At 38.3% G+C, this 27,573-nt stretch overlaps 1 protein-coding gene across 1 annotated transcript in view; it reads right to left on the bottom strand.

Moving 5' to 3' along the window:
* Positions 1-27,573, bottom strand: part of PCSK5 (proprotein convertase subtilisin/kexin type 5) — a 608,686-nt gene that overhangs the window by 469,154 nt on the left and 111,959 nt on the right. Inside the window, 1 exon segment of the mRNA XM_027875021.1 lies at positions 21,189-21,302. Within this exon segment, the coding sequence (XP_027730822.1) occupies positions 21,189-21,302 (114 nt within the window).

The raw sequence follows: 27,573 nt of genomic DNA, 5'->3' as shown, positions 1-27,573 counted from the left end.
GAGTACCCTCAAGATTCAGCATCTAGTCACTATGCTCTATTTGTGTCTCTAGGCTTTATGGTTTGGGGTGGGTCAGATAACAAAGGCAGAAAATTATATGCAAGAAAAAAGTAGAAGAGGGGGGATAGGTGAGTAGACAGGTAAGTGGAAAACAGAGAAAACAAGAAAAAAATAAGGTTATGTGCTACCTAAATGAAGAGGGCTGTATTATCCCTAACAGTCCTTTGGCTTATTGGGAGCAAGGAGGAAGAAGTGTACTAGACTGCTTACAGTGACTACAGTAGGAAAGGCAGTTTGATCAATCAATAAGCACTTATTAAGGTGCCTACTATGTGCCAGGTGCAGTCCAACACAAAAGCATTGTTAGGGCCAGTTTTACACTCATAGTAAGACTGAGTGAAAGTATATATAAGCAGCAATTAGGTAGGAGGAGAAAACTTGCGTCTTTGTGTTTCCCTGCAAGTAAGATTGGAAAGAAAGGGTAGGAATATCTTGTAGTAATCTTATAAACCAATTTGATCCCCTCCCCACAAAATGTAGGTAATGATAATTTATGTAAACTCTGACTTCATTTAAATCAACTGTACAATCAACCACACACCCAAGGTGAAAAAAGAGGTATGATTAAAAATTCTGGGAGCTGATAAATTTTTAAATAAAGTTTAATTATTGATGTGTATTTGTCTGTGCCAAGTAATTGTAAGTATATCAGGGGCAGGATGCAAACAACTATTCTATAATAGTCTCATCCCGAAGTACCCGAGCAGGATGCCAGATTCATTGTAGGTACCTAATATTTTTAAATTAAATGTTAATTTAATCATGACAGATTCCATAGATTTCGTAGTGGACAATTAATGAATTGTCTGTTGAAATCACAAATAGTCCCACCTCAATTCAACAAAAACATTCCTTGGTATCTACTTTGTGCAAAGTACTATATCTCTGCCCTCAAAGAGCTTATATTCTATTGGGTGAAAATAGCATACACGTAGACAAGTAAACACACACACATATGTGTGTGTGTGTATATATATATATATATATATATACACACACACACACACACATATATGTATACACACATATTAACAGGAACAGCTAGGTGGCACAGTGGATAGAGTACTGGGCTTGGAATCAGGAAGACTCATTCATCTTCCTAAGTTCAAATCCAACTTCAGACATTTACTAACTGTGTACCCTGGACAAGTCACTAAACCCTGTCTGCCTCTGTTCCCTCACCTGTAAAATGAGCTAAAAAAGGAGATGGCAAACCACTCCAGTATCTTTGCTAAGAAAACCCCTAATCGGGTCACCAAGACCTGGACATGACCAAAACAACAAGAATGACAAAAACAAAGTTATTTCAGAGGCAGGAAGAGAGAACTATTGTGAAGAATCTGGAAATACCTCATGTAGGAGGTGGAACTTAAGCCACAGCATTTATGGGAGCCATGAATATACTTACATTTTGTTCCATTGGGTTTTGCCTCATATGGATTGAGCTGACCTTTCTTTAGTGAGCAGAGGAACTTCATTTAAAAAGAGGCATTTGCAGAAATCAGGTAATACACCCATCTCATGAAAGAATAAACTATAGCAAAATTGAGGTTTTAGGCCTGTTGCCATTTAAAACAAAAAATATTTTCACATTTTAAGTAGATTTCAAAAGGCAGTACAAATGCATTCTGTCATGTCCCTAGCCAACATCAGTGATCACGATAAGTGGGATCCTATATATATTATTACTGCATGACGTATTCCTGGAAAACAAATTTATCTGAAGCAAAAAAAAAGAAAAAAAAAAAACAATCTCACCTCTGACAGGCAACAAAATCCATCTAGATAGCTACTAAAGAGACCACTTTAATCTCCTCCCATGTAGGCTGAATAAAAATAATTGCCAAATGCTTCTTCACATGTTGGCTTTTATTGGTCCTTTAAAAGTGAAGTCTACATATGAAATACGCAGACGTCGTTCTGAGGACAAAGACACATAGATACTGCCATACCTCTATAGTCCGAACAATGTATCTCAGCCTGTCTTCCATTGGGTCCAACAAAAGAGCCTTAGGGAAAAAAAATGAAGCAACCCAGAAGGTACTTGATCAACTACTCAATAGAATATCCTTTGGGGAAGATTGCCTCCAGATTCTGGGGGAGATTATTCATGCCCTGAAGCATAAAAAAGTAAGATAACTGAGGAAACCATTCCATTTTTATCCTGCACCAGTCAAGTATAATTGTAGGTGCTTTTCTTAGTTATAAAAGTATCTTCTCTTTTCAAGAATCTAATGGAGCATTTTCCTTAGTAAATATTCTGCAGCAATGTCTTATGGCTACCAAAAAAAAATCTGTTTTCCTAAAAAGTTATCACGCAAACCTGCAGGAGACTTACATACTGCACTGTCTTCCAATAATCAGCAATTTACACTGATTTTTGTTTCACATCAAACGGACAGAGAGTAAAAATAAAATTGGCGAGAAGAGTCACGCCATTTCCAGGATAAAGGATAGGAACCTACTTGTTTAGCTATCCTTGACAACAGTATTTTATTACTTCTAAGTCATATATGGAGGCAGCTAGGTGGTATAATGGATAAAGATCCAAGTTTGGAGTCTGGAAGATCTGAATTCAAATCCTGGCTCAGGTACTTAATAGCTGTGAGACCCTGAGCAAGTCACTTGACCTGTGTCTGCATCTTTTCTTCATCTATAAAATGAAAATAATAATAGCACCTATCTCCCAGCATTATTGTGAGGATGACATGAGATAATAATTTAAAGTACTTAGCACAGTGCCTGGTATATAGTGTTATATAAATGTTAGCAATTACTTTTATTATACGTATATGGGGGTTTGGTGGGATGAGACATATATTACAACCTCCTTCCCAAATATCGCAGTTCACCAGTCAGTCTCGAAAGGGGATATTAATGCTTCTTGTAGCTTGGAAGAAGTGGTACTTTTTGTTACTAGAAGGGAAAGATTTGTTGACTTCAAATTGAAGTACTCCTTAAAAAATGATGGCACCCCCATAGGAAACCAATGTCCATCAGATCAGTTCATTAGGGACAGTTACATAGCTCAATGGATAGAGCATTGGATCTGGGTTTGGGAAGATGTGAGTGAGTTCAAATTTGACCACAGACACATACTAGCTGTGTGACCTTAGGCAGCTAACCTCTGCCTGCCTCAGTTTCCTAAACTATAAAATATGAATAATCATAGCACCTACTTCCTATGTTTGTTATGAGGATAAAACTATGGGGGACCACCAGAGAACTGTCCAAGAATTATCTTTGAACTTGGAAAACAAAAGTGGGAGATGAAATCCAAGTGAGAAGATGATAAGGGAGCACCTTAGTCCTTCAATTAGGTGACCTCTCTAGCCTTGGACAAAATACCAGAGAGAGTACAAAAACAAAGAAACCAACAATGGACGCATGACTACAGAGCTGCTATCAGCAGAGAGCAGAAAAAGTGACACATAAGATGGGACACACAAATGGTATCCCAATATCTTTTAAGGGGAAAGGGCAATTTTCACACCATTTGCTACAAAGTTTCACTTACATCACATTAATCAGTTAAAGGAATTTGAGATGATTAACCTAAAAAGCCTTAGCAGAGACATAACAGCTGTCCATAAGCATTTGAAACTCTTCAGGGATGCTTTCACTCAACAAACATTTATTAATCTCCTCCTATGTGTGCATCATTGTGATAGGTGCTGGAGAAGATATGTAATTCAGATAAGACACATTCTCCATCCTCATGGCACTTATAATAGAGCCAGCTTAGTCATAAGTAGGAGGTACAGTAGATAGAGCTTTGGGCCTGGACTCCAGAGGACTAGAGTTCAAATCTGACTTCAGACACTTGTTAGCTGTAGCACCCTGGGCAAGTGACTTCATCTCTGTCTGTCTCAGTTTCCTTAGACTTTAAAATTAGGATCATTATAGCACCTATATCACAGAATTATTGTGAGGATCAAATGAGATGGTATTTGTAAAAAAAAAAATGCTTACAATTGACCCTTTTTTTTTTTTTGCTTGCTGTTTTGTTCAGTTGTTTCAGTCATGACTCTTGGTGACTTTATTTGAGGTTTTCTTGGCAAAGACACTGTAGTGGATTGCTGTTTCCTTCTCCAGCTCATTTTACAGATGAGAAAACTGAGGTAAACAGGGTTAAGTGACTTGCCCAGGGTCACACAGCTAGTAAGTGTTTCGGGCCAGATTTGAGCTTAGGAAGATGAGTCTTTTGACTCTAGATCTGGCACTCTATTCACTGCCTAGGCCCTATACAAATGTTTATTTCCTTCTCTCTCCCTTATTCTTCAGTAGGAGAAAAAGATAAACAGATATTCGTAATATCCAACATTATATGATAAGTGTATTAGGAAGTTTCGAAGAAAAGTATTACATGAAGCCCAGGAAAAGAAAGGTCATTTACCAACAGGAAGAATCAAAGAGAAATTCATGGATGAAGTGACATTTGAATTAAGTTTTAAAGGGTCGATAGGAATTTGAGAAGCAATGAGAAAGAAGGAGAACATTCCAGGTACAAGGGACAGTGGATATAAAGGAAAGGAGGGAAGATTGTAAGCTCCTTGAGGGCAGGAACTGTCTTCTGCCTGCTTTTGTATCCCCTGCACTTAGCACAGTGCCTGGCATATAGCAGGCACTTAATGAATGTCTATTGATTGACTGATGTTTGGGCAACAGAGGAACCCAGTTTGGCTCAGAATTTATAGAATGTGTGTGGGGGGGGGGGGGGGAATAATATGAACTAAAATGAGAATATGGCATATTACAACTTTTTTTTTTCTGTCAGGCAAAGAATTTTGAACTTTATTCGGGCAATAGAGATCCACTAATGAAGGGTTTCTTTTCTTAAGAGGTCAGGAAAAGGGCTAATAGTCAGCAAAAGGGAGAGAACAGGACAGCCATCAAGAGAATGTGGTGTCTCTGAAGCCAAGGGGGGGAGTGATTGGCAGCATCACATGTTACAGAGTTCAAAAAGGGTGAGAACTAAAAAAGAAGAAAAGGAAAAAGAAAGGAAAAGAAAAGAAAAAAGACAATTGGATTTGTTGATGAGAAGGTCCTTGATGACCTTTAAGAGAGGAGTTTCTGTAAAGCGGCAGAGGTAGAAGCCAGGTGGCAAAGGGTTGGGAACACAGTAGGTAATGCAGCAGTGGAGGCATGAAATATAGATAGTCTTTCCAAGAAATTTAAGAATCAAATGGGGAAGAAAAATGGAAGAGTCAGTGGATGGGGCTAGAGGGGTCAAGGGTAGACTAATTTTTAGGACTGGTGAGTCTTAAGCATCTTTGTGGGCTAATGGGTAGAAGAAGCTAAAGAAAAAGGAAAGTTTGAAGATACAAGAGAAAGAAAATGAATGTTAGGGGGGAACAAGGTTCTGGAAGATGTGAGAGGGAAAGGAATCAAGAGTGTATGTAAAGGGATTAGCCTCTTGTTCTGTAACTAGAGGCAAGGAGGGGAGAACAGAGATCAGAGACACAAGGAAAATTATACTTTATGTTCTTTAAGAGGCCACTTCTTTGTCATAAGTATAGTACCACTCAGGCAGCCAATGTTGTTCATTGTGTCTGATTCTTCACGACCCCATTTGGGGGTTTCTTGGCAAAGATACTGGAGTGGTTCATCATTTCCTTCTCCAGCTTACAGATAAGGAAACTCAGGCACACAAGGTTAAGTGACTTGCCTGGGGTCACACAGCTAGTAAGTGTCTGAGGCCAGATTTGAACTCACAAAGATGAGTCTTCCTGACTCCAGGCCTGGCGCTGTATCTTCTGGGCCACCTACTCAGGCAGCCAATAGCCTCAATTTATTCATAATATGAATATGTAGTCCCCTACCATTAAGAGGTCAGAAGTCAGGAAGACCCAAGTTCAAAGCCAGCTTGAGACACTTAGCAGCTGTGTGATCCTGGGCAAGTCACTTAACCGCTGTCTGCCTCAGTTTCCTCATCTGTAAAATGGGAATAATAATAGCACCTACCTCTCAGAGTTGTTGTAAGGAACAAATGAGAGAACAGTTTTGAAGTGGTTTGCAAATGTTAGAGTGCTATAGAAATGCTAGTTATTATTACAGCTCAGAGGATTAACGCTAGAATTCCAGCCAACTGCTTAGAGGTGGTTGATAGCACAATCACCTGTTTCAGCTCTGCTCTGTGGCCGAGATGAAACAACATAACAATTATCAGGTGCCTTCTCTATGTATGATGGTATATCTAGAGTTGAAGAAACAGTGTGTGCTCCATTTTTATATGATGGATTAATATTAACCCATAAACTTCATTTCTTCCCTGTCATGTCATTAGCCTTATTAATTCACTATTCCTAAGAAGCATCTAAGTAAGAGTAAAAGGGTTGTAAAAAGAAATGAGAGGGACAGTAGAAAGAGAGGGCTGACACATACTCATTCTACGTCCCTGGCAAAGTCATCCAACCTTTCCCGTCATTTCCCCTCCCTCCCCTTCCTGTCTTGGACAACTCTCTAAGACTAGAAAGGGGGTGCTAATTGGAGTCCTGCTTCTATGGAGTTTCCTTATTTAATCCCATGTGGATCTCTGTTTAAGAAAAAAAAAAGTAGATTATTTAGGGTGGGGAATAGGTGATCACTTATTTCATTTTTGGTTAATACCAGGGTTATTTCCCAAGAGTAGGAGTTCAATTTAAAAGACTGTGGTGAGTTCACACATTTCATTAGGGAATGAAAGATATTGGGTTCACCTTTATAAACTAATTTATTCTCAAATAAATTACTTTCTTCAGGTTTGTCTCCTAGTTACATTCTCTTACTTTCTCCTACCCACATAAAATGTAACAAAATTTTCAGAAATGAGACTGAAATATCCACTTAACATTTGGGTTGCCACATTTATCCCTTGAGGCCAAACACAGAAGTAACTAAGTGGCCAAAGGCTGATCACTTCCAAGCAAGAGGCCCAATCCGTAATAAGTTTGTGAGGATAGACAAGGTCCCTCCTGGCCTTCCCTTGTACTAAAAGTTAGAATGGAAAGGAAGTCTTCACTTCCTTATTCATTCATTCAAAACTCTTCTCCACCACTGTGTATTTGGATATAGATTTGGGCCAGCAGCTCAATATTCTGTTGGAAGGGTGACAACATTCATTTAACATGATTTTTTTCTTTTCTGTATTAAAATTTTCTCCTTCATACACTAGTGCAAATCTCATTTTTGGCAGTTGGTTGGTCTTTTTATTTGTTTTTTTTTTTTAGTTTAGGTCTGGGAGGGGAGTGAGAGGAGATAAATATCCAGAAACCAGATTGTAAAATGAATTAATGCATCTCATTGTAATGCATCTGATCACAACTCTATCAGCATATCTAAAACCAAGACTTTTCTCAAAATTTCGAGTCTCTTAATTTATCTATTTCTTTTAATGGTACCACTATTTTCTCAGTCACCCAGACCTAAAGATTTAGTCATCTTTTACTCTTCTCTCTCCATCTGCCTCACCTTCCCCCACCCCAACCACTCATGCATCCAGTTACTAAGCATTATCATTTATAGCTCAGCAATATCCCTTGCATTTGAGTGAATCAATCAATGAATGAGGAATATATATGTATACACATATACACATGTATATGCATTATATACATGTATAAACAAATATATGTATATACATATATGTGTGTATGTATGTAAGTAATGCATATACACTAAATTCAGGAGTGTGCTGGAGCCAGCTCTGACTAGCAAGAGCCAATTGTTAAATTTTTAGCGTCAACATGTTCACCAATAAAAATCAGCAAATAGTGTAAAGCAGGGATTGATTTATTGCTTTGTTGATCATCTAGACAAAAATGATTAAGACTTCTTAGTCTATTATAAGAACATATAGCTAGTGTACAACAGATATCTATTGAAGGAATGAATGAATTAATTAATTAATTATCCCACTGGGGCAAACATCTTTCTCTATTTCTTCCCCATTAGTTGCACATTAGGCTAATGCTTCTATTGAGTAGTCTGAGCTGATTACTAGATTCCCCCCCCCCCCCCATGGATAGGGTAGACACAACTCATGACAGTGAAAGACTAGTTTAAATTATTTGATCACTATGTGTGTTTCTTTTCATTTGTCTAGAATGAATTTCATCAACTTTGTTTGCTCCTCTGGATCACTAATGTTTCCTTGGTTGGGGGACAGTGGAAATAGGGTCATAAACTGCTACAGAACAAATAGGATTTTTTAGCCCGTTGACCTCACTTGTCCCTTTCACTGAATAATGAATGGACATTTTTAGCCTCTCCATTTCCCAATTTTTTGGGGGGTAGGGTGATGCTTCAAAGGATTCTCATCATGGATCTTGAAGTCTCTTCAGCTGAATAGTGCCAATTCCAACTCCTTAGCCAAGAATAAGTATCTTTGGGACTCCTGAAGATAATTATGATGCTCTGTTTTTGGGACAAGGCAGCCAGTATGGCAAAGTGAATGCCCATTTGCATTCTTCTCAAGCTATTAAGTCCTTATCCTCTCCTCTCTTGTCTGGGACCTGTCTGACTCCTAGATGCTAAAAATGCCTACCAAGTTAAAATCAGTCAATCAATCAAGTGACAGACATTGGAAGCACCTACAATATACTAGGTAGTATGATAGGCATGAGGTATTCAAGAACACAAACAGTCTTTGCTTTCAAAGAGCTTACATACTAACTTTCTGTGCCCCTCCCGAATCTCATTCCTATAGCTGTTGTAAACTCCATCAAGTGGGAAAAGTGAAACTAAGATTTTGAATCACTTTTTTAAAACAATTTTAACCCAAATAAAAAGAAAACACCCCAAATCCCACCTCACCCCACAAAACTGGGTAGTGGACTTGACTTATGGCCTATGCTAAATGCTCAATACACATTCTCTAGTCATAAAGAATGAAACTTCCTTTCTCATCTTTCTCATATTCCTCTTCACATTCAGACTTACTATTTGATAAAAAGACCAGCCAATCAACCCTGGGAGTCATGTCCATTGAAGTATTATTCAGACAACCGAAGACCCTTACACCTGCAAATATTTATAGTATGCGGGACCTTCTTTTCCACAAGCCAAAGACAACAAAAAATCCTTTGTTGAAGAATCCTGGGCTAGCATACTTGTACTCTCTGATCCAGCCTCTGCCAGACCCTCTCCAGAGTGGGTATGTCAATTCAATCCAATCTATCTCAATCCAATGCACAAATATTTATCAAACACTTACAGAGCTATATGCCAGGCAATATGGTAGCCACTGGAGATACAAAGGCAGAAACTAAACTGTCTCTGATCCCAAGGAGCTTACGTTCTACAAGAATAATCATGGCTCATAGAATTTTAGAATTGGAAGGAGCCTCAGAGATTGCTTAGCCCAATCCTCTCATTTTATAAATAAAGAAACTGAGGCCAGAGAGTTTAAGTAACTTGCCTAAGGTTACACACACATATTAGACAGCAAATCCAGGATTCAGATCCAAGTCTTTTGACTCCAGATATAATGTTTTAAGAAAGCATATACCAAACACGACTACCATTTTATTGGTTTAGAAAGCTCCCAATAGGGAAGCTTCTTGTATGAACGTAGATGGGCAACTATTTTGCAATTTGTAGTCTGTTGAGATATTAAACGACTTGCCCAGCGTCACACAGCCAGAATGTGTCAGAAACTGGAGTTGAACCCAGGTTTCCCTGACTCCAAGGTCAGCTCCCTATCCACCATGCTACACTGCCTCTCACACCAGCTATGATGACCATGATACCAGCCAGTCCTTCCTAAACACTTCATCATGGTATAGAGGAAACTAGGTTCTCAAAGGCTATTCTAGTGAGAGGCAAGCCCCATCAAGGTTGAAAAGCTTCGAGTCCAGGCTCTAAGGAGAGCTTTCCTTACAATCTTCTCACACCCAAAATTAATATCAGATAAATAGTTGCTTATTTGGATACTGGACCTAGCTAAATACTTAACACACTCTCAGTAAATACATGTAGGTAATTGATTTTTGATACTGAATTTGTCATTGGTGATGCCAGTAGTGCAATGATAGGTAATGAGGGTCATTTAACCTATCAACCATGGGACAATTATCTCATTGTCATCTTTGACCCTGTCAAAGTCCTTCCAGGAAGGGCAGACAATTATGTTCTGTTTAGAAGAGTCATCCCAAATTACTTCCACTACAGGATCATAGATTTAGATCAGGACAGGACCTCAGAGGTCAACTAGTGCAACCCCCTCCTTTCAAGATGAGGAAACTGAAGCCCAGAGAGGTGAAATAATTATCCAAGGTCACATAGGTAATAAGTGCTTGAGCTGGGATTAAAGCTCAGGTCCTTTGACTCCAAACACAGCACTATTTCCATTGCAACACACATTCCTACAAAGTGGAGATGGTTGTAACTATAGCTGCAACTAGTGAACTCATTTGGGTGAATAGATTTATGGAGTTTCCCAGCCCTCATTGGCTTGCTCTATTAGGCACAGTTCCAACATGAGCATCAAGTCATCTTTTACTAGAAACCAAGTTGTTTTTTGTGAAAGCAATAACATATCCTTGGCTAAAGATTTTCCTTAATGAATAACTCATTTACTGTTACAGAGCTGATACCAGTGAACCTTGAACTGACCTAATCTCCTCTGTGGTTGTAAAGTCTCAGATTTGTTGATTCAAGGCCTTTCATCTAAACTTATCTATTAAGCAGTTTTTCTAGGTCCCAGTTTCTGCTTTCCCCTTCACCTCTCACCTACTACTGAAGGTGGTTGATCAAGACTATACTTTGGTTTATTTTTACCCATCCACCTGCAGATAAGGAAGACTGCTCATCTTGGCGTGCAGCGAATAGGGCTGGCTTCAGGAAAACTTCAATACAAATCTAGCCTCAGGCACTTACTACTTGTGTTATTCCATACAATTCACTTGATATTTTTCTGCCTCAGTTTGCTCATTTGTAAAAGGAGGATAATAATAGCACCTGCCTCCCAGAATTATTGCAAGGATAAAATGAGATAACACTTATGAAGTGCTTTGCAATTCTTAAAACAGTATATAAATACTAGTTATTATACTTACTATTTATAGGAGAAGAAATATTAAAGAATGAGCTTATCCATTGCCAGGGATCTCAGAAGGCTTCTACTACAACTTCTTCCATTTACAAACAGGGAAACTAAGTCTCAGGGATGTTAAGAGACTTGCCCAAGGTTACACAGGTGATAGAGATAGAATTCAAACCAAAGTTGTGGGACTCATAGGATCATATATTCAGAACTGAAAAGGACCTTAGAAGGTACCCAGTCCAACCCCTTCATTTTATAGATGTGGAAACTGAGACCCAGAGATGTTAAGAGACTTGCCCAAGGTTACACCAATGGTGAATGGCAAAGCTAGGATTCAACTCCTGGTTCCCTGTTCCCAAGCTCTTTCCACCAGGCCACATTGCGTCCAGTCTAACTAGAGGCCTCACTTTAGAAGTCCCAAGAAGTTAGATGATTTGCTCAATATCACCAAGGTACTAAATGGCAGAGAAGCTACTCAGACCTAGATCCTCTATCTCCAAATGCCATCATGCCATGTTATTCTTACTTAATGAAGTTAGTTTATGGAGAATGGAGTAATGAAATCAATTCCAGAGAAGGAATGTTGTTTTATCACCAAATATTTGTTATTTCACTGCAAATCAGTCAGCAAGCATTTATTCAGCCCCTACTATGTGTCAGGCACTTTGCCAGATACTATTCTTGATTGCAGAGGATGGAGGAAAGAGGCCAAAATTGTTTTTATTTTATTCTTATGGATTTCAGCCCAAATAGATGAAACTAATGAAAGATCTGATGCTTTTCTTATCAAGAGAAAAAAGAACCTCTTGATCAGTCAGTAGAGCTCATCTTGACATAAGTTCCCACATATTTTCTTTGAACTTGATAATTGCTGAATGCTTTTTAAAAGATGGCCTGAAGGCCAAAGAGAGAAAACTTGTTTTTTTGTTTTTGTTTTGTTTTGTTTTTGCAGTTCCCAAAATAGGGAGTGTTTGAACATTGACTCCTCAATCTTTGCAAACCCTATATTTGATGAGTTCTGATCTGAAGTGAACATATCCAACAGAAAAGAAAAATTAAAAGTAATGCCATGGTAGCATATTTCTAGTCTTATCTCAGCAGAGTGGTCTGAAATTTATTTTTATTGGTGTTAACAGAAACAATATGTTGCTCTTCACTGCCTAGTTACAAAGGAATACTTGCTAGTTCCATTGATGTAAGAGTAATTCAATAGGATTCTCAGTAAAGGGAAATGAAGTGATGGTATGATGAACTTAGCAGTTTAGAATTTTTTTTAAGGGTACTGAAGACCTTGAGAACTAAACAAAATAAATTCATTAAGAAGAAAAAAAAAAGAAATAGAATCTCAAGGGAAATAATTCAAGAAGTAGTTCTGCAGGGATTCTTGAAGTAACAGACCTGAAACTATATTATGTGAACATATGCATGAAAAACCTATGATTTCATCAACTTGGGATCTGGTGCATTATGATAGAAAGGGACTTAAGCTTGAAATCAGGAGGTAGAGATTTTGATTGTGAATTCTACATTTATTAGCTGGGTGGCCACGGGTCTGTCAGTATTAGATTTCTCATCCTCCCCCTACAACTTCAATTTTTTCCCTCTGTATCTATATTAGGCTTACACTAGCATTTCATATCATATATTACAATAATCTCCAATTGGATATGTGATTTAAGGTCATATTCTTAAAAAATAATAAAGGAGAATGAAAGGAAAAATCTTTTAAGTTGTTAATTATGAGACTTCTTTAAGAGTTGATTATAATAGAAAAAGTTCAATTGTATTAAATTAAAAAGGTTTTGCATAATCAAAATCAATGCAACTAAGATAAGAAAATCTGACATCTGAATGGGAAAGCTTTTCATCAAATGATCTCTGACAAAGTTTAAAATCTAAAATATATAAGAAAGTGACACAGATATGTAAGACCAAGAGCCATTTCTGAACAGATAAGCAGTCAAAAGATGTAAACAAACATTTTCCAGAAGACATATTAATGATCAATAATCATATTAAGAAACATATCAAATCACTAATAATACAATAAGTACAAATTAAAACAACAATGAGATTTCACCTCACATGTGTCAAATTTACAAATAAGAATTTTTCAAAATGGAAACAATCAATGCTAGGAAAAGATAAGCACACTGTTGGTGGAGTTATGAATTGGTTTAACTGCTCTGGAAAATAATTTGTAATTATGTGAGAAATGTCACCAAATTGTTTATATCCTTTGACTCAAAGATCTACAATGGGTCATATACCCCAAAGAGGCCAATGATTGAAAAAAAGGTCCCATAAATAACAATATATTCAAAGCAGTACCCTTTGTAGTACCAAAACCCTAGAGACAAAATAGATGCCCCATTGATTGACTGAATAAACTGTTCTAATACAAATATAATAGAATACTACTGCACTGTTAAGAAACAAACATCAGGAATTCAGAGAAATATGATAAGACTTGAATGGAGTATTGTAGAGTTAAAAATGCAAAGCCAAGAAAAAAAATACAAGACTACTAAAATGTAAAAGGAAACAACACTAAGACAGGTGAACTTATTTTAATGGTAATGAACAATCTAACAATTTTAATTTCAGATAATAGTGGACAAAAAAAACCCTCTCTCTTCTCAATAGAGAGATGGAAGATTATGGTACAGAATATTGTATATGATGTCATATGTTTGTTGGTTTTAACTTTAAACTTAATTTTTTTTTCTTTGTTACAAAGGAATATTTAAATGGAAGTGGGGAGAGATTGGAAGGTATTGTGAGAATTGACTACAAAGTTAAAAAATAAATTAAAAACTAAGGGAAAAAAAGATATTACCATTTATTTTCTAAATAGCTCTATTCTCTTCTTTCTTTCTAGTCTCCCTCTTTCCACCCACCCCACCTTGATAACTGCTATATTATCACTCTATAAAGAGTAAAAATGGGAAGTATATATTGAAAAAAATAGAGAACTTGATAAGCTGTGAGTAACACTATATTTTATTCCCATTCGGACTTAAAGTTTACAGAACTTTTGACTGACATAATGAAATCCCAGGTGAGGCCATTCCTTCTACCACAGCAGGTTGGCACCTTCTCTGCAACTTAATGTGTTGCCTAGAGCATTGAGAAGTGACTTACTCAAGGTCCCACAACCAGTATGTATCAGAGGTAGGATTTGAAACCAGGTCTTCCTGGCTTCAAGACTGGATTTCTTTTCCCTTATGCCATGCTGCTTCTCATGTTGTTTCAGATCTTTTTTGACACTATAAAACTGTTTGTTTGTTTGTTTGTTTTCATGAAGTATGTGTATTTTATTAAGTATTTATATAAGTGTCTCAGGGACAACTGTAACTAGAATTCTTTTGCACCTGTGGTAAAGAAGAAGAGGACAGTACAGCCGTGTGAGTAGATTGAATTTGTAGTGGAAGTGTAGGTGGTCTTGTTTTTGTCCCCTTGAGTCCAATTGTTCTAGAGAAAGGCATTTCTAGAGGAAGGTAGTTCTGAAGAGTCACCATGGCAAAAACACCCAAAGGATGACAATCATACTAGCCCAAGAAAGACCATAACACAAGGTACAAAGATGGTGGTCACTATGGGAGGAAGCAAGCCCATTTTGGAAGAAGTCATTTACCACATCAGTGTCTTAGAGCAAATTCACATTCACCTCATGCTAGTCTGAATTTTGGACTCTGGTGTCATTGAAAAGAAATACCTTGATGTAGGTAATGTTATTGAAAGGACAACTTGAAGGAGTGAAGAAAAAAATGAAAGGAACATAGCAAGGTTTTTGCTTTGGGTTAGGCTTTTGGAGGAATATTAATAGAATTATAATAACATGTTGTTTACTTGTGTTCAGTTGTGTCCAACTCTTCGTTGACCCCATTTGGGGTTTTCTTGGCAAAAATACTGGAGTGGTTTGCCATTTCCTTCTCCAGCTCATTTTACAGATGAGGAAATTGAGGCAAACAGGGTTAAGTGACTTGTCCACTAGTAAGTGTCTGAGGCTGGATTTGAACCTAGGAAGGTGAATCCTCCTGACTTCAGGCCTAGCGCTCTATCCACTGTACCACCTAGCTACCCCCTATAAGATCACAGACAGAGCTGGAAAGAGTTTGAAAGTTATGTAGTCCGACCCCTTCATTTTTCAGTTGAACAAACTGAGGCCCAGTGAGGTCAAATAACTTGCTAAAAGTCACAGAGGTAGTAAGTGATAGGGTGAGGATTCAAACTCAGGTCTTCTGACTTCAAATCTTGTGTTCTTTTCACTGCATTAGTACACCGAGAGGGTTCTTTTCGCTTGTTTGCTTGTTTGCCTGTTTAACACAACCACTGAGATTTAATTCAATAGTTTAATCTATGTGAGGGCAAAACTGTGACTAGTCCTGAGGTTAGCTGGGTAACTCCAATGTTGGCCTTAGTCACCCTATAATATTCATTTTTCTTTCTGATAAGGGCGTTGGACATTTTAGAGATGGAAGGGACTTTAGAGACTGCCCAGGCCAACTTCCTCATTTTACAGATGAGGAAACTCAAAACAAGAGAGGAAAGATGACTTCTTCAAGGTCACATAGCTAGTTAGTAACAGAGCTCGGATGAAAACCTCATGTCTTCTGACTCCCTAACCAATGATCATTCCACTACATCACTTACTACCCTGCCTTTTGTCTCTGCTCTTTTTCACCAAGGCTTCCTGGTTCCCTCTGGCTGTGCCACATGGTTACATATTTCTACCATGTTGCATTTTCAATTTAAAAAGCTAAATGGGTTGTTTAAAAAGGATGATTTCAAAGCTTCCAGGCCAATAATACCGTAAACTCCACCAGTTTTTATTAGAGTTAAATGAGAGTATAAATCATCAGAAAGGCCCGAGTGTGCCAACCACAGAAACAGCCATGTTCCACACTCTTGGAGTGCTGAACCCCATCCAGTTGGCTGAGAAAGTACCATGTGGCTTAAAATCATTTTTCACAATTACTGTCCTAGATAGTCAATCGTTTTTGGCAGCTATATCCCCCCCACACAGCAGAACTCGGCTAATTCTCACTCTGCTGATCTGCAAATTTGAAAAAATTTGCAAAAGAACCCAGTGTCATGGACTTTTAAAAAAAGGGAGAGAGAAAAGAAAAAAAATTCCCCCTTCCTGCAACTTTGTTTTAATTACTACATGGTTTAAGCAAGCCATCATCTCTTAATAATAGAATAATTGTGCAAGTAGCTAGGTGGAGTCATTAATGGATAGAGCATTAGACTGAGAGTCAGGAAGACCTGAGTTCAAATACAGCCTCAGATTCTTACAAGCTGTGTGACCCTGAGCAAATCACTTAACCTCTATCAGCCTTAGTTTCTTCATCTATAAAATGGGGATAACTATTGCTATGTAAATACTAATGTCATTATTAACTGACTGCTTCAGTTTCCTCATCTGTAAAATAGGGATAATAATAGTACTTGCCTCGCAAGGTTGTCTCGAGGATAAAAGAGAAATTTCTGTAAAGTACTTTGTAAACCTTTAAGTACTATAAATGCTAGCTATTATTAATATTATTAACATGATTATCCTCACATGAAGAGTCAGCACCTCTCATCAGGTATATTGTAAGGAAATTGTTCATTTTTTTTAAGATGACATTTGTGGTTGACTTAGTATAGGGAAATAACTCCCTGAGAGAAGAACTCCTTCTAACAAAGCACATATGCACTATTCTGCAAGTTTTGGTCTTAGAGAACTGCCTAGGGCCACAGTCCAGAACTCCTAGTGGTTCCTAACAGCCTTTCAGGGCATCCATGCGGTGAAAACGATTTACTAGGATGTTTTAATTTCTACAAACAGTAAAAAAAAAATCAATAGATATAACCCACTTAAACAAACCCCTTTGGGGAGGGTCCTTAATGTTTTTTAGAGTACAAAGAGAGACCCTAGGCAGTTATGTGGTACAATGAATAGAGTGCTGGACCTAGAGTTGGGAAGATTCATTTTTTCTAAGTTCAAATTTGACCTCAGACACTTACTAGCTATGTGAGCCAAGGCAAGTCACTTAACCCTGTTTGCCTCAGTTTCCTCATCTGTAAAATGAGCTGGAGACAGAAATGGCAAATCACTCCAATGTCTTTGGCAAGAAAACTCCAAATGGGGTCTTGAAGAGTCAGACATGACTGAAATGAATAAACAACAACAAAGAGAGACCAAACTTTTTGAAACCAAAAGGTTTGAGAACTGCTAGCCCAGGACACTAAGAGATTAAGTAATTTGGCCAGGGTCATAGAACCAATATGTGTCAGAACAGAGACTTGAATCCAGGTCTTTCATTCTGGTCAATAAACACTACAATTTTATCAGTTTCATTTTTTAAAATATCCTATTGGGTTTGCCCATGTGACATTATTTATTTTGAATTTTTATCAAAATCATTCTAGTTCTGGGGAGGTGAATAAGCAGTTCCATACCAAGGTAGTTTACTGAATAATAAGCATTACATAATAGCATAGTTAACTATATTACTAATATATAATTGTTAATAATGGTGTTTATTATTATTCTTTAGCGACTAAAAGACAAAAGTACTTTCAGTATATTGTGTAGTTACCATGCTAATATAATTTCCAAAACTTTATACAAAGGGGAGTCCATCAGAAGCTCTAGTGCTAAATTCCAATAGTGTTAGTATTAAGATCAGTTAAATTCCTTAAGAACTCTGATCAATGAAACTTAGGAACTATCATCAATATAAGAACCAGCCATGATTCCAGGGGTCTCAAGATGAAACATGCCACCTACCTACTAACAGAGAGGAAACACACTCAGAGTGGCAGATTGAGACATACATATGTACATACATACATACACATATGTATACTATATACAAACAAGTTATAGGCAGGATAAATTGAAGACAATAAATAGATGGAAGGTAGTAGAATTAAGTGGGATCGGCACTACTGAGGTCATGACTAAGTTTTTTTAAAAATCTATTATATATAATATATATATATATATATAAAATTCCCACTCCTAAAAAGAAGAGCCCAGTCTTCCCATCAGTCTGATGATAGGCAGCCAATCAACAAACATTTAATTAATTAATTAATTAATTAAAATTTACTATGTGCTAGACACTGGAGACAAAAAACAAAGATGAAATAGACCCTGGTGTGAAGCTTACATTCTATCAGAGTAAGAAGGAAATTCGTATTGGAAAGCATGAATCAGGGAGAACTGGATTGAATTCCCACCTTTGACAAATATCTACGTGACTGTTAAATCACTTAAATCTCTAAACCTCAGCATCCTCATTTGCAAAACGAGGATAATAATAACACCTACCTCAGTGGATTGTTGTAAGGCTCAAATAAGATAACATATATAAAATACTCTGCAAACTTTAAACTGTTATGACAATGTCAATTATTATGGGCATTACTTAATTTTTCAGCTCCAAGGCAGCTCTCACATTCTAATCAGCAGAGCCAGTACTTCCCTATACTCATATAGAGGGTTTCCTTCTTGGGATACTCCCTACATCAAGGAAACCAAAAGTCTGGAACAAAATTTTAAAATCTAATGGATTTTTGGTAATTATTTACATACAGTATATAATATGCATATAATGTTGAACAGACTTTCAGGAATAAATGTTTCAAGCTTGATCATCTTCAATTTTGGACCCTTAAGGGCCTTTATTACTATTTTATTTTCCTTAGAGGCAAGTAGAGCTTTCCAAAAGCAAAAAAAGAAATGGCCAAATAGGCAGCTTGCCTAATTATGTTAAAGTCATCTATATTGTGAGTTTTCACTGACTTCTCAAAATTTTGGCCCACCTCTAGCGTACTTCTGTCACTTACAGTGTTAACTTCCTGCAGCACTCAAAAATGCCATATAATCAGAACTTATTTCTATTCCGAGCATGAGCAGCCACCCTATAAACTGAAAACAACATCAAATGTTAAAGGGGCCAACCAACCAAATGGAAAAACTGTCAGTGAGACTAGGTAGCTGTCACAAAAATCAAGCTTAAATTACCCAGGTTAGGCTCATGTGAACACTCAACAAATGACATCTGGGTTTTAACTTCAGACTTTAGTTTTTCTAATTATGTTTTACTTTTTTCAATGAGTAAAAACCTGACTTACTTCCCTCCCACCCATCACCCCTCTACATTGAGAATGATAACCTCATTCTTTAAAAGTTCTGCTTTTCTCTTACACAAAACTATGGAACCGTCAGATTAGCTTCCTCAGAAGAATGAAAAGCTTCTGAAATCATCCTGTCCAGAAGTTGTACCTGGTGGTCACTGGAGACCTAGGAATTATGTGGATCCTATTCCCACTCTTTTCTTTTTTTTTTTTTTTACTTTTTTTATTAATTTATTTTGATTTATCAATAATCACTTCCATATGTTTTTGAGTTTAAAATTTTTCTCCCCCTTCCTCCCTACCACTCTCCCCAAGATGGTGCATAATCTGACATAGGCTATACATTTACATTCATATTAAACATATTTTCACATTAGTGATGTTGTAAGTAGAAATTAAAACCAATAGGAGGAACCATCAGAAAGAGGAAACAAAACTCCACAGAAGAGAAAAAAAATTAGCAATTCAGCTTCCATAGTTCTTTCTTTGGTTGTGGATAGCATTTTCCATCACAAGGTCTCTGGAGATATCTTAGATCCTTGTATTGCCAGGGAGGGTTAAGTTTATCAATGTTTGTCATCATGCAACATGGCTGTTGTGGAGTACAACGTTCTCTTGGTTCTGCTCACTTCACTCAGCATCAGACCATACAAAAGTCTTTCCAGGTTTTTCTGAAGTCAGCCTGTTCATCATTTCTTATAGCACAATAGTATTCCATCACATTCATATACCACAACTTGCTCAGCCATTCCCCAATTGATGGGCATCTTCTCAATTTCCAATTCTCTGCCACCACAAAAAGAGCTGCTATGAATATTTTTGTACATGTAGGTCCTTTTCCCGTTTGTGTGATCTCTTTGGGATATAGCCCTAGAAGTGCTATTGCTGGGTCAAAGGGTATGCACATTTTTATAGCCCTTTGGGCATAGTTCCAAATTGCTCTTCAAAATAGTTGGATCATTTCATAACTCCACCAACAATGCATTCCATTCTTTTCTTCTTCCTACATTTCCTAGATTTGTTTAACAGAATTGTTGAATTGGCAAGATGTGTACCAGAGATGGGTAATTAACAGTGCTTGGTTCAATCAATCAATCAATCAATGACTATTTATTAGTCACCTTCTATGTGCCAGGCATTAGGGATAGAAATATAATAAACAAACCCTACTCATAAAAATAAAAACAACTTTGTACTAAAAGGCAACATGGAGTAGTGAGAAAGACCCAGATTCAAATCTAGCCTCCAACATATATTAGTTGTCCAAACCTGAGAAAGTCACAATTTCTCATGCTTCAAATGTTTATTAGTCTGTAACACTACAAGTTGCAGAAGAGGTGCCCATCTGTGCTGGTAGTAATACCTCACTGAGATAGTCTTATGCTAATGAAATCACAGATATTGCCTTAAAAAGTTCATTAATGACATATGAATAAGTCCATGGGTTTCTCTTCCTTGGTTTGTTTTCTGATATTCATCCCTCATTTGGAAGGCTATGGCCTAGAGTGATCTCAAGAAAAGCTCAACCATTAAACCCTCCATTTTCTCCCTCTTAATGTTATATAGAGCAAAATTCAATGAAGTAAAAAGCATAATTAATAGTGTACTAATCTCTTTTAGCACATTAACTAATCTCCATTTAATTGGCTTTGGAGCAAAAAATAATGCTCCCGGGGGCAGCTAGGTGGTGCAGTGGATAGAGCCCTGGATTCAGGAGGACCTGAATTCAAATCTGACCTCAGACACATAACACTAGCTGTGTGGCCCTGGGCAAGTCACTTAACCCCATTGACTAGCCAAAAATAATAATAATAAATAATAATAATAATGATGATGATGATGATGATGATGCTCCCTCCCACTATTTTAATACAATGCCCAGTCCCAACAGAAGTCCATCAATCAACAAGGACTTGAACTGTATGAATTAGAGTAAATGGTTTCTGTTGTTGTTATTGCTTGTACTTACCATATACCACATGCTTGGCCACTTGGGATCATTGAAGTAAGTAGACTGAGCACCACTGAGTTCAAAGTCCCTCTTTATCCTTTTTTTAACCACTTGCTGTTGTATCCACTCAACCTGTCAGAGAGGAGAACATGATAAATATTGACATTCCATATAGAACAGCAAGAAAAAGAAGGCTTGTTGGGGTCATTTACCACTGACCAAACACAGCCCCCCTTCCAGACTTCTTTCTCACAATTTATATGGAGCTTGGATTAGGGATTTTCGGGCAACCTAGTCATTTGCAGGTGGTATAGTGGAAACAACAGAACAGAGCTGAGTTCAAATCCTTGCATTGACACTGGCTATTTGTGTGACTCTTGGTGAGTTACAGAACAGATGTGAGCCTTAGATCCCTCATCTGTAAAATGAGGAAAATAACATACACACCAACAATCTCATTAGGTTAGTATGAGGTATTTTGTAAACCTTAAGCCTATTTTTAAAAAGCATATTTCACTTCTCTAAGACTATAAATTACAGAGGAGGTGCTAACCTGCATTGGTGAAGGGAGTTTCCTCATCTAGGAGAGTTAATAATAATAATAATAATCACAAATTCATAAATCATAAATCACTAATAAAATCATAGGTCCATTCCCTATTCTTATATTTCACTAACAGGTTATTACAAATTGATAATGTTATTAGTAAAAAAAAATTTTATCATTTATATATGTTTCTACGCCCTCTAATAAAGCTTATAAATCCTTTTATGATCATTCATAAGTTTTCTGTATTAGAAGAGTGGTGGCCTGGGCATCAGGAGACCTGGCTAGGTCTGGCTAGGTTATAACCCTACTCTAACGTTGGCTTCCCTTCTGCAGTTGGCTGGGGACTTATCCTAGACACTGAATCCTTGACATGGGATCTCAATTTCCTGGGGGTGGGAGACTAGGAGGACAATTCCTTTTATAACAGGCATAATTACCGAAACAGAAAGAAAGCAACCTCTGTGGGTTTTTTTCTCCCCTGAGTACCTTAGATCCATTTTAGTTTTAAAATTACCAACCAATCTGGAAAGCCTCTCCAATCTGCCATTTTGGTTTTTTTTTTAAAGTGTCCTTTTGTTAGATTTTTCCCCCTGTCAAGAGCTAATTTAGTCACAATGCATTCAAAAGATTAGTACAACCATTACCTAGCCCTACTTCACCTCAAAGAGAAAAGGGGAGGAAGAAGCAGAAGCCCACTGTTCAGTGAGTCTGGCTGTACTCATTCAGGGAAGTTTTTAAGACTTCATTGTCTGCATAATTGAGGCATTAGATGGGGGAAAGAGGCCAAGGTACTGATTAACAGGTTAAATTACTACATGCTCCAAATACAAGGCAAATAGGATATTAAGGCCCTAAGCAAACCGCAGCCCAAGCTACAAGCTGCATAAGAGAGAATGCATTCACAGACATTCTCTTTCTTATTTAATTCAAAGAAACATCTCAAACTCCAGTTCAAAACAGAGATAGGGACAAGACCAGGGGTGGGGAACCTGCAGCCTTGAGGTCTCAGGCTGCAGGTTCCTCGCCCCTGGACTAGACCTTTGATTTCATTGGTATAATCAATAAACTAGCATTTATTAAGCACTTATGTGCCAGGCATTGTGCTAAGTGCTAGGGATACAAAGAAAGCCTGGGGCGGGGGTTAGGGGGGTGGGAGGGGAAGTCCCTATTTTCCAGGCGCTCACAATCTAATTGGAGAGATAACTTGGAAACGATGCATAAACAGGGAATATACAGGAGAAATTGGGGAAACCATAATCTCACAGGGAGGGCAACTAGGTGGTGCAGTAGATAGAGTAGTGGGCCTGAAGTCAGGAATACCCATCTTCCTGAGTTCAAATCTGGCCTCAGACACCGTGTGACCTTAGGCAAGTCACTTAACCCTGTTTGCCTCAGTTTCCTCATCTGTAAAAGGAGCTGGAGAAGGAAATGGCAAACCTATCTTTGTCAAGAAAACCCCATATGGGGTCACAAGAGTTGGACATGAGTGAACAACAATCTCCCAGGGGAGGCATTAAGGTTAAGGAGGACTTGAAAGGCATCTTGCAGAAGAAGGAATTTTCACTGAGCCCTGATGGCAGCCAGGGAAGCTAAGAGTCAGAACTCCCTGTGAGGAAATTCCCTCTCCCAATACAGGTCAGCACCTTCTCTTCATCTTATAATCTTAAAAGTTGCCAAGAACAGCTAAAACAGAATTTGAATCAGTTTTCTATCAATTAAGCCAGGAATTCCCTCTAATCTCTATAATGCAAACACTTCATTCTCCTAGCTAGGTGGTGTTACACATAGTTCTGGACCTTCCAGAGGAGGAATTGGGAAGGTTTGGCTTAGAGTTTCACCTCTGATACTTATCTGTGTGACAGGCCACAACTTTCCTCAGCCAATCATTTCCTATTCTATAAAATGGGGATGATAGTAAACGGCAGCACTTACCTCCCAGGGTCCTAATGCAATGAATAGTTTATGGTTCCGGAGCTCACGGCTCTTTAAGTAAATATTGCAACCTGTTTGTGGTTAAGACCACAGCTCAGCATTATACTTGTGGCTTCACTGACAGCTCATTTTACCCAGATAATGGATCTGAATAAACAAATTGGAAATCATGTTCTGGCAATGGACTCTGCGTCTTCCCCTGTGTCAACTTGTACTAAAAATCTCTGCTTTGTCCTCTTCTCACCCCTTCTCCACCACACCCTTAGCCCCCTCTACCCTCACACTTAGCAACAAAACACCAGCTACACAATTGCTCCTATTCTTACTACTACGGCCATTCGTCAGAAATGACCCAGGCACTGAAAAGCTTTATTTTTTTTTTCTATCTGTGCCCAAACTGTGTATCGCGGAGCGACATAACATTTTTGTAAAGCATGCCTTAGGAAGCACATTGTCATCAAGAGAGACAACTTATTCTTCAATAATTACATTATAAATAACCTATGAAAATCACCTGAAACTCTCCAATGCTGGCCTCATAAAGTTTAAAATTGTCCTATATTGTTGTTGTTTTCCCTTAAGAAGAACAACCCTTAGGTTGTTATAGCCCTCCATCCTACTGGTTAGAGACACAGAATATTGGACTTGGAGTTAGGAAGACCGGACTTTACTTCCTACTGTTGACGCTCAGCTGTGTGACCCTGGGCACATCTCTCAACCTCATTCACCCTCGGTTTTCTCATCTGTTAAAGGTTAATAATGCTGTTGCTATTTACCTCATGGGATTATTTCAATGATAAGGCAATACAGGGTGTCCCAAAGGTCTTAGGTGCAGTTTTAAGCCGTGAGAGCTATTTATTTTTCCTTTCAAAATGTTTAAATCCATTTAAGAAGGCCCTCCTCTATCCACCCCACCCCCACTCCCCAGCCACTAAAATTAATTAAATGAGGGTGGAGGTTTGGGTAGGAGGAAGTTGGGAGGGGGTGGCCATGAGTTATAACCTTCCTTTTCAGCACACCAGAAGCAGAGGTAGAGTCAAGGAGAAGGAGAAGAAGGGGGCCAGGGGCTCTGGATCTGGGCAGTGGGCTGGCTGGACTAGAATGAGGGCTGTGACGTCTCCTCTTCCCTATCTGCCTCTGTCTTCAAAATGATCCTTCTGCTCCAAGTCCATCCCAAACTATTCCTTATCTGTCTCCTTTCCTCCAGCACCACCATTTTTTTTCCTGCTGCTCCCAGGCTCCAACCTCTTCAGGCTCCTTTCTCCCCATCCAGGTGGTTGTTAATTAAGCTATTAAAGCTTAAAACTGCACTAAGACTTTTGGGATACCCTGTATAGCATGTGTGAAGGCCTGAGTAAATGGCAGTTATTATTACAGACAAGATTATCAGAAACAAAACAGTAATTGTCTTAGGAAGCATTTTGTATTTTTGCATTTCACTAGACACATTTTTGTCTGAGAAAGATTTTAGACACTGACACTACACCCACACTTCCTAGTAGATCAGGGGCATGGCTTTCCTTTCCTAGTTCCAAGTTTCACCTTGACAACTACAATAGCCTCTTAATTGGTCATTCTGTCTTAAGTCTCACCCCATTCCAGTCGATCTTCAAAACAGCTGCCAAAATGCTTTTCCTAAAGAGTAAGTGTGCCCAGGTCATCCCCCTCCCCCCTTACTTACTAATCTGAAAGGGTATCCTATTACCTCTAGTTTCAAATATGCACTCCTCTGTTTCATATTCACAACTCCACCCCTTCCTATCTTCCCTAGTCTTCTTTACACATTAGAGCTAGGTCCCAATTAATGTAAATAATGAAGCCTGTGAAGTGTTCCTTTCACATAGTTATCCCTCCCACATCGCTGTGGATATATCGATATATCACTGGTTGGCATAAAAAATTAAATGGCAATTTTGGAGGAGTTTTGCAGAAGACGAAGATGACGTGTGAAGGCCAGCAGACAACATAGAAAAAACTTAGAAACTCAAAAATGCATGAAGTGCATGTATGGTATTGTATAATAACCCAAATTTTACAATAAGGTACTGTAAACACCCCATAAAAGAAAAAGAAAAAAAATCAGACCTTCTCCGGCATGAAAAGAGGGACAACAATTTTACACGGATTTTCCAGATCACAGGAGTGCTGCGCCCCTAAGCCCCTCAATGTGGAGGGAATAACTGGATTTGAATTCACACTGCATATTTCCATGGGGCTGGAGCCAGTGACCATATTTAAATCATTATAACTTTTGAGTGGTATGGATCTGAATACATACAATCATTTCAAAGAATTCATAATTCACACTACTCAGACCCTAGCTGCACTGTATTCTACACATGTTAACAGTCTAGACAAACTGCCCTACTAACGGTTCCTCTTGTACAACATTCTATCTCTTCTCCTTTGCACTGGCTTCATCTCAAGCCAGATATTTTCTCCCTCCTTGAAGTCACCTTTTAAATCCCTGACTTCTTTCAAGATTCAGCTTAAGTGCTGCCTTTTCCTGCCCTTAGGCCAAGCAGCTGATACAAAGCCTTCCTCTCCAAAGTGCATATATTCTGAAAGTATCTATTTATACAAATGTTGTTCTCCCTCATTAAAGCTCCTTGAGGGCAGGCACTGTTGTTGGTGGGGTTTTTCTTTGAATCCCCAGCACTTAGCAAGTGCCTGGTAGGGGAAAGCACTTAATAAATGCTTGTTGGTGGATTGATTGATGACCTTCAAATATATAACTCATATTTCATATAGATATAGATCCACTCAAAAGGTTGATATTCATTGTTCACCTACGAGGAAGTTAAAAGGCAAAGGCTGTAACAGGCCAGGCTAAATTCAACGGTCTAGATTTCCACCCTACATAGGTTCATAGCTTTGTAGCTGGAAGAAGTCGTAGAGGCCAAATAGTCCAAACCCCTCATTCTACAGATGAAGAAATTGAGGCCTAGAGGAGTTAGGAGACTTTCCCAAGATCACACAGGTAGTAAGTGGCAAAACTGGGAGGCCATTATGTGTATTGGCCACAGCTTTGGGCACTAGACAAAAGAGGGCTGCAGGTTTCTTTATAGGGAACTCATTCCAAGCTTCCCTAAATTCCAAACTGCCGAAGGACAGGAGCACAAACTAAGATAGTGGTCACATATGCCTCGAAAAGCAAACAAAGTTAATGAAAAGACTCAGATTCTGAAAGTCTATATATTGGAGGTATAGCTGCATGAGGATCTTGTTAATAAGCCAACTGTATCAATATTTGTTTGAAAATGATTTTCATAATTGCACTGAAGACTCTCCCTCACTCTCTTTTCTCTTTCCCTCTCTTTTCTTTCTTTCTTTCTTTCCCTTCTTCTCTTTCTTTCTTGTTCTTTTTCTCTCTCTCTGTCTCTCCCTCTCTCCTTCCTTCCCTCCCTTTCTATCTCCTCTTTCCCTCTCTCTCACTTCTCTCTCTCTCTCTCTCTCCTTACCTCCCTCTCTTTCTCTCCTCCTCCTCTCTTTCTTGTTCTTTCTCTCTCTCCCTCTGTCTCTGTCCGTCTGTCTGTCTGCCTCTCTCTCTCTCTCTCTCTCTCTCTCTCTCACACACACACACACACACACACACACACACGATGTGTTTTCCTACATGAATTAATAGATTTAGGGTTGGAAATGACCACAGAAGTATCCTAGTTCTACTCTATGGTTGACCAAATGGCAATCCAAAGAATCTTAGCGATTGGCCTAAGGTCGCAAAGGTAGTGAGGGCATGGTAGAATCTAGTTTTGAACCAGGAATTCTAACTCAGCTCAAGCCCCACCTTCAATTAAAATTCTTACTTAATTCCCCCAAATGCAAATGTCCCGCCTCACCCTAAACCACACTATATTTATTTTATATTTTGTTCTGTGTATATTTATATGTGTATGTGTTGTCTTTGCTTCTAGAATG

This window comes from Vombatus ursinus, unplaced genomic scaffold (assembly GCF_900497805.2).
Source record: "Vombatus ursinus unplaced genomic scaffold, bare-nosed wombat genome assembly UNPS02014807.1, whole genome shotgun sequence".
Lineage (NCBI taxonomy): Eukaryota > Metazoa > Chordata > Mammalia > Diprotodontia > Vombatidae > Vombatus > Vombatus ursinus.
Note: the sequence above shows the minus strand (reverse complement) of the source record. Positions and strands in the feature narration are given on the sequence as shown.